Source organism: Pistacia vera, unplaced genomic scaffold (assembly GCF_008641045.1).
Source record: "Pistacia vera cultivar Batoury unplaced genomic scaffold, PisVer_v2 Contig360, whole genome shotgun sequence".
NCBI lineage: Eukaryota > Viridiplantae > Streptophyta > Magnoliopsida > Sapindales > Anacardiaceae > Pistacia > Pistacia vera.
This window is the reverse complement of record NW_022196180.1, coordinates 401,665-409,955: the sequence shown is the minus strand read 5'-3', so window position 1 is coordinate 409,955 and position 8,291 is coordinate 401,665. Positions and strand designations below refer to the sequence as shown.

The following is an 8,291-nucleotide window of genomic DNA, read 5'->3' as shown; positions in this document are numbered from 1 at the left end:
ACCTTGACAGAGGAAAATGTTTTTTATTAGTCGAAATTACACAACTAATTAAAGGAAGAAAAGTTGTTTTTTTAGAAGGAAGAGAGGTGTATAATTGACACAACATTAATTGAGGTGCTTAACAGTAAATGAGAACTCTGCCCACGTCTTCTCGAGCCCGCCAATAATGATTCGTATTTTGAATTTTTTAGGGTGTGTTTGTCACTTTTTAAACTAGTAAACTATAAACCCCCTAACAGTTAGAGGTGGAAAATTTGGGCCGGTTGGCGGGTCAACCCTAACCCCCGGGAAAATGAGGGTTAAGCCCGACCACCAAGATGGCGGTCCGGTAGACCCTAACCCGGCAGCAACCCCCGGGCGGGCCGGTGCACAATGGCAACCCGCAACCTGGCGGGTTGCTATTTTTCTCTTTTGCAAGAGACCCGCAACCCCGCCGGTTGTTGTGTGCAACCCGCGGGTTGCCGTTACAACCCGCCAACTGGCGGGTTGGCCGAAAAAAATAAAAATTTTTATTTATTTTTCAATTACCCATTTCCCTTGAAATATAGCCGTTTTATAGCCGTTGAAAGGGTCTTTTTCGTCATTTCTCTTTCCCATTTTTTCCTATAAATTGGCCCTAATTCTCACATTTTCTCACAACTCAAATTCTCTCATTCTCTCATATCTCTAATCTCTAATCTCTCAATTATTCATTTATTAGTTTTTGCAATTTGCTCATATTTAATTTTTTTAGTTTTTGCAATTTTTAATTCATATTTCCAATTTTCCAAATTCCAATTTCCATACTCCAATAAGTCTAATTTTTCTTATATTATAATTTTATTGTATCAAAATTGAATTAATATTGAAATGTAACAACAAAAAATTGAATTGAATTATTGATATTAGAAAAGTTAATTAAAAACAATTATATTTATAATTATTTATTTGAAAAGTTAAATAAAAAAAAAAAGGGAAATCGGGCTAACCCCCCAACCCGCCACCTAAGCCGGAGGGTTAGGGCTGGCGGGCCGAGTTGGGCCAGCCATTTTGAGAAAATGGCGGGCCTAACCCGACCTGCCTTTGTTGGCGGGCGGTTAGGCCCGCCCGCCAAACAAAGTAACCAGCCACGGGCCGGGCCGGGCGGGTTACTTTTCCACCTTTACTAACAGTTATAAAATATCACATATACCCGCAATTTCCTTACGCTCATGAGCCTGATGAGCCGAGCATTGGCTGCTAGAACTTTGCTTGCCTGCATGAGCCAAGCCACTCAAGCTCAAGCTCGGCTCGACTTTTACCGAGCTGAGATTGAGTTTTTCTCGAACTAAGCATCAACTCGTTTGACATTCCTAATCCCATCTTTTTGGTAATAAAACATTTTTCGGAACCAAATACACCTTCCCATGTAGCTTGGTAAAATCGCAAAGGACAAATCAATTCTTAGAATCTCTTAAAGTAGGAGGTGAAGTAATTCGAGAATATGTATAGCCAAAAACAGGCTAGACTAGATCGACTACCCTGCCACAATGGGACTCTAAAGCGAGACAGTCTAATGAGTAACTTTAATGTTGTAGGAATTTTCTCACTTCAATTCTTAACCAAGAAGATCGTTAAATCCAACTTTAGGTACTCTCATTTTCTCTCACACAAGCATTGTATTTCAATTTCCTTTGCTTATCCTATTAGTTTGGTGTGCTTTCATACTACTAAATTATTTATTTTGTTTAGATTCTTCCATGGGGTGATTTCATTATTGTTTCTGTAATGACTAGATTTGAGAGATGAGAGAATCAGGGATACCCACTAGAAAGATTAATCCAATCCACAATGATATAAAGAAAATACAATTTTTTTTGTTACTCTTAACCATCTGGAGAAGTAAGTAAATGGTTACAATAAGTAGATTGATGAAGTAACAATTAATGCAAAAACACCTAGTTCATTATCAAAGTACTCTTCTTCCAAGCATGCTGCAACTGTTCTACAGTGTGGTAGCAATTGATGAAGTAGCATAAGGTTCTTGCTAACTCTTATAAAGAATATTAATCACTTTGCAGCACAAGGTGCGTGATGAAAAGAGAAGTTATATTAAGAAATTAGTGCCCTACTTGACTGTACACTCTTGTAGCTGAAGTCGATTTTCTGCTTTCCTTCTTTATCACTTCCTCCATTGATTTTCCTAGTGGACTTCGCTAAAACTTGTGCTAAAAATGAAATATAATCTGCTTGTCAGATTGATTTTTAGAGGGTTTAATGGGGCTCGATCACTACATTGTTTTTATGATTGATATGATAGCAAATGATACCTCTGGAAGCTATGACTTGGTCCAATGTTTATGGTTACAGATATTGTTTTTGTGTTCCCTTGCTTGAAATGCATTGGTGTAATTGTACCTTATATTTGATATTATTTGGAATTAAGCATGATTGTTACTAGTGGTTATGTACTAATTACATAATTTCTTGTGTTAGCATTGCCATTTGAAACTCTCGTCATACATTCTGCAGATTGAGAAGAATAAAGGTGAAAAAGGAGGGTTTATGTCTTTTCCGTCGATAGGATCTGGTAGAATTGAGAGTAATACTAGTGGTTTATGTCCTTTCTCTCTTTTAGGGGCAGCCATCAATTGGCATACAATACAACCTCTATTTTCTTCAAACACCTTGTGTTGCAAAGTGATTAATATTCGAGACTTTATAAGAGTTAGCAAGAACCTTATGGTGCTTTATCAATTGCTACTACACTGCAAAATAGTTGCAGCATGCTTTGAAGAAGAGTACTTTTAAAAATGAACTAGGCGTTTTTGCATTAATTGTTACTTTATCAATCCACTTATTGTACACATCTATTTACTTACTTCTCTAGATGGTTGGTCGTTAGAGTAACAAAAAAATGTTGTTTTTTCTGTATATCATTATAGATAGGATTAATCTTTCTAGTAGGTATCCCTGATTCTCTCATCTCTCAAATCTATTCATTCTAGAAACAGCAATGAAATAACCCCTACATGGAAGAATCTGAATAGAATAAATAAGTTAATAGGATGAAAGCACACCAAACTAATAGGATAAGCAAACGAAATTGAAATACAATACTTGTGTGAGAGAGGAGGAGAGCACCTCAAGTTGGATTTGACGATCTTCTTGGTTAAGAATTGAAGTGAGAAAGTTCTTGCAATACTAAAGTTACTCATTAGACTGCCTCACTTCAAACTCACATTGGTGGCGTTCGGTGGGGAAGTTGATCTGGTTTGGCCTGCTTGTGGATATACATCTTCTTGAATTATTTCACCTCTTGCGATGATGTTTGTCTAAGCTTATAAACTGGTCAGAATAATTTATAAACTCTAAAATCAAGCTGACTTATTTATTTATAATTTTTTTTTGCTTGTAAGCCCAAAAAAATAAGTTGGGATAACCTACTTTTTTTTTTTTTTTTTGGTTTTGTTTTGTTTTGTTTTGTTTATAAGCTACTTTGACTAAGTATATTACCATATTACCCCTTATTTAATTTTAAAATTTCATCATATAACTTTATTTTTATATTTCAAACAACTCACGCTTCCATCACTATTCACTGCAAAAATTTCTGAATATAATTATAATTCACTACATTTGTTCCTTAGTTTATTTTGTATAAAGGATCTATAAATCATTTATATAAATTTTTAATAAAATATTTGTTTATTTAATTCTACAATTATAATATATTGTAATATGATCAAAATATATATTTTGATAATATTATAGTAAAAAATTGAGTTAATATAATTTATTATTTGATAAAATAATGTAGTACCATTTTTAGTCATTTTTATAATAAAAAATACTTATAAGCTATATTTTACCAAACACTTCAACTACTTATCAGTCATTTATAAGTACTTTAACCAAACATGTAATTACTTAAATTTTAAATGTTTATAAGCTTAAATTACCTTATCTTATAAACTAATTTTCATAAGTTTAGCCAAACAGATTATGAGATTCTAAGAATTGATTTGTCCTTTGGGATTTTACCAAGCTACATGCCAAGACCTCGACGAGAATTTGCGGCATCAAGAAATAAAAGGCTTTTTGCATGGCCTCTCAATTAGTAATGTGTAAGGTTTAAGGTATTTAGAAACAAAAAATAAAAGTTTTTTTCAATTCAATGTTTATTAAAAGAATAAATGCTCTTTATAGTAATTATAAGTCTAAAAAATTATTATTAAGATTTAGAAATATTTTGGTGGGGCTTAAATAACATCACAAATCAAAATTTATCTTGTCCAAATTAATTAAAGTCCCATACAAAGTCCATAGAAAAGGGTTAGGGAAGCTAAGACAGAATCCATAGTGGAGCAAATGGGCCATTGACCATTCGATACATAACAATCCATACAAATTCAATATAAGACCCAATGAAAGATCAACAACAGTGATGTCAACAGCATGACAATCAGTTGTCTATCTACAACTTTGACTGGTTTAAAATTTCTTTAATTTTTTTTAAATTTTGGTTAATAAAAAAAAATTCAAATTTATTAAATAAAATATATTAATATTATTTGGAATCATTTATGATAATCAATTTTGATTTATATATTTTAAATTAGCGGTAGATATTTATTTAATTCATTTTCAAATAATTTTAATATATGATAAAATATACAAATAAATCATTTAAATCTGAGGGTATTTTCATTCAAAAATCACTAAATTTATTTAATTCTATGATGATTTCCTATTCTAAGCAAACAGTGTAGTTCCATTATATTGTTTTGTATATTTTCTAATTCCATCATATATTTTGTTTTTCTTAAAGTCAGTAAGATGATGACAGCATTTTTTTAGTGTTTTGGGTTATTGTATGCACCGTTTTGGGGCTACTTTATCTTGTGTATTTGGGCTGCGGATAAATGTTTAATATCTTAATGAAGTGATTTTTAACCCTATCTTTTATATATATATTTTTTTTTTTTTATCTTTTCAAACCTTAGTTAATACCGAAAATAATCTTGTTTAATTAGGTTTAATAAAATAGGAGTATATTTAGAAATTATTATGTTATTTCTATAAATTTTCATTAAGGTTAAAGTTTTTAAAACGAAAAATATGGAAAAGTGGGGTTATTGATCAATTTGATTGGGGCTAAAAATCCCATATGTTACTGTTTTAGATTTCTGGAAGTCCTTGTTTACAGGCTACATTTCACTGTATTTTCGGCTGCTGTTATGGGCAAAAGTCTATATTTTGGGCTTATGTTTTACTGGGCTATTGTTTGGTTGTTTTTGGGCTTCTGTTCTATGGTTTCTGGGCTACACTTTCATTGTTTTGGGCAGGTGTTTGGGGCAAAAATCTTCACTTCTTTGGTGCTCCCCTTTTACTGTTTTTCTATTTTTAAGGCTCCTTAAGCCACTCTTTTGCGGTTTATGTTCTACCGTTTCTTGGTCTCTTGGCTACTTTTTCATGTTTTTGGGGCTATTAAAAAACAAACTATATAATTGATTAATTTTTTAATTATATAACTATATGATTCGTTTGTTTATTTACATGGTTAAATTGATTACACAGAATTTCAATATAATTAAATTATCCTAGATTAGTATCCATCAATCTTCTTTTTTGAATGGGAACTCGAGTCATGAGAAGGGTGGTGGACAGGTGGAGATTAAAGCAGCCGAAAGTTAGTGAAACAGTAGCCCCATAACAGTTAAGATTTTCGCCCAAAACAATGAAACAGTAGCCCAGAAACAGTAAAACAGCAGCATGGTTATCACAGCCCAAAATAGAACAGATTTTACTCGACAAAGAAGCCCAAACGTTTTTGCCCAACAGCCCGAAAAACATGAAAATCATACAACAAAAATCAATCTAAGCCCAATTAAATGAAGCACAAGTAAACGGGCCTGTGGGAAGCTAAGAAACAGTCAATAGCAAAGTAAATGGACCACCAATGAAGTATGGGCAATGTTATTTAGGCACCAGTGAAATTCTACACCAGCAATAGAAGCAGTTGATTGTGGCCTTTATGTGAGAAATCTGTTTGTTGTTCTTAGACCATAGTTGACATCAGCGTTTTAGGGTTACTTTGATGATGGTTTAGGAATTGACCACATCTCTTAACTCTGTATGCCACGGATCCTGCTTAGGGTCTTGGCATGTAGCTTGGTGAAATCCCAAAGGACAAATCAATTCTTGGAATCTTAAATTAGGAGGTGAAATAATTTGAGAAGATGTATAGCCAAAAGCAGGCCAGACCAGATCAACTGCTTCACCATCAATGTGAGTTTGAAGCCGTGAAGCGAGACGGTTTAATGAGTAGCTTTAATGTTGCAGGAACTTTGTCACTTCAATTCATAGCCAAGAAGATCATCAAATCCAAGTTTAGGTGCTCTCCGCTTCTCTCAAACAAGCATTGTATTTCAATTTCCTTTGGTTATCCTATTAGTTTGGTGTGCTTTCATGCTGTCAAGTTATCTATGATGTTTAGATTCTTCTATGTAGGGGTTATTTCATTGCTGTTTCTGGAATTAATAGATTTGAGAGATGAGAGAATAAGGGATACCACTAGAAAGATTAATTCTATCCATAATGATATATTGTTACTCTAACCAGCCATCTATAGAAGTAAATGGATGGGTACAGTAAGTAGATTGATGAAGAAGCAATTGATGCAAAAACACCTAGTTCATTATCAAAAATTCTCTTCTTTCAAGCATGCTGCAACTGTTCTGCAGTGTAGTAGCAATTGATGAAGTAATATAAGGTTCTTGCTAACTCTTATAAAGTCTTGAATATTAAACCATGATGAAAACCGAGAACTTTGTCACTAGCTGTTATTAATTGCATGTTTGAAAGTTAAGTCATGTTTCACTCGTTTGGTAAGTTGAGAATTTTCTTTTGCGAATACTGGTAGATTTAGAAAAATTTGCCAATTAAAATTCTTTGACGTTACTGTATACTATGAAGTGATACTTCTTGTACATAATTCAAACTAATACTAGCTGTTTTTGTTTCTATTTCTAATGGTTCGAATTCCTTATTTGTGATATAGAATATAGTTTAGTTAATATATGCTTTCAACACAATCATTCCTTTTGATTTTCAGGTTTGACTCTAGAAATTGTGTCTCGGGATGGTCGACATTTCTCATTGATAACACTAACAGCAGGTAACTGACTACTGTGATTTCAACTTCATCTTATTTAGTTTCAATGAATTAAATTCATACTGTATTCTATTGAATATGCAGTAGTGGATCAATGGATTTTGTTGTGCCTCCAGCTGATTCTTTAGCTTCTTTTTCCCAATTGCTCTGTCTGGTTTTCAGCTACCATTACATACAGTGACCAAAGATTTGCTTTACGTTGCAATTTGTTTTTGTGTAATTGTTTCCATGAATAATATTACAATAATGCTAGAAGTATAAGAAAATTTTATAAAAATTAATGTACAAAGTGATATGACAATAAATAAATGAAATAGTGAATATGATGGGTTTGACTTTTTGTATTCACTTTTTTATTCATTTACTGCTAAATTATTTTGTATATAAATCTTTATAAGATTGTTTTGTACCTCTAGTATTACCTTTTTATGTTTGCATCTGTGTTTGTGGTTTCAATCTTGTGGTAACATAGACCTTCACGAAGTTTTTGGTTAATTATATTTGCTCTTGTTGTAATATCATTTTCAATCATAAAGTTTAATATATCTCAGTGTTTTCATTGGTACTCTATAGAAATTTTTTCTGTACATTTTGCAATTTGAGTCATCCACATTTCTGAAGTCTGGACTAACACCAGAAAATCTAATGCATTGAAATTTGAGTTGATCCTTGCTTTTGATGAAGTTATCTCACAATGACAACGAAATAAATAAAAATGACAATGAAATAAATAAAAATGTGAGGGTTACATTTATTTGTGATATTAATCATGATTATATTATTCAAATTATATTTTTAATTCACTTGACAATGGGTTGCGTTCAGATTGTGGTTAGGTTTTTCGCATAAGAATCGATTTAAATTAGCTTTCATGGCACTACTTTATATCACTAAAGCTACTCAATTCTTCTAGATCCCATCGACTGCAAGAACATAAACCCTCCTTTTTCACCTCTATTCTTCTCAATCTGTAGAATATATGAAGAGAGTTTCAAATGGCAATGCCAACACAAGAAATTTTGTAATTAGTACATAACCACTAGTAACAATCATGCTTAATTCCAAATAATACCAAATATAATGTACAATCACACCAATGCAACGTGACCTATTTCTTCTTGTAAAGACCTCAGACCTATTTCTTGTTCTAACATCA

The 8,291-nt window shown here is 32.5% G+C and overlaps 1 protein-coding gene across 2 annotated transcripts; it reads left to right on the top strand.

Moving 5' to 3' along the window:
• The first annotated feature begins 5,985 nt into the window (after nt 1-5,985).
• Nucleotides 5,986-7,640, top strand: LOC116140035. Of its 2 annotated transcripts, none has more exons than XM_031425672.1 (3): nt 5,986-6,355; nt 7,076-7,138; nt 7,223-7,640. In XM_031425672.1, the coding sequence occupies exons 1-3, from the start codon at nt 6,201-6,203 to the stop codon at nt 7,314-7,316; spliced, it is 312 nt and encodes a 103-aa protein (XP_031281532.1). In that variant the 5' UTR covers nt 5,986-6,200; the 3' UTR covers nt 7,317-7,640. The 2 variants fall into 2 exon arrangements, with proteins under 2 accessions (XP_031281532.1, XP_031281531.1); XM_031425671.1 differs by having other exon boundaries at nt 7,220-7,640.
• Nucleotides 7,641-8,291: the final 651 nt, after the last annotated feature.

Bases quoted from the DNA above. Each gene is read 5' to 3' on its own strand.
- LOC116140035 (XM_031425671.1), top strand. From the start codon at position 6,201: ATGTATAGCCAAAAGCAGGCCAGACCAGATCAACTGCTTCACCATCAA. The intron at 6,356-7,075 runs GTGCTCTCCGCT...TTTGATTTTCAG, and splicing joins ATCATCAAATCCAAGTTTAG to GTTTGACTCTAGAAATTGTG. The intron at 7,139-7,219 runs GTAACTGACTAC...TTGAATATGCAG, and splicing joins ATTGATAACACTAACAGCAG to TAGTGGATCAATGGATTTTG.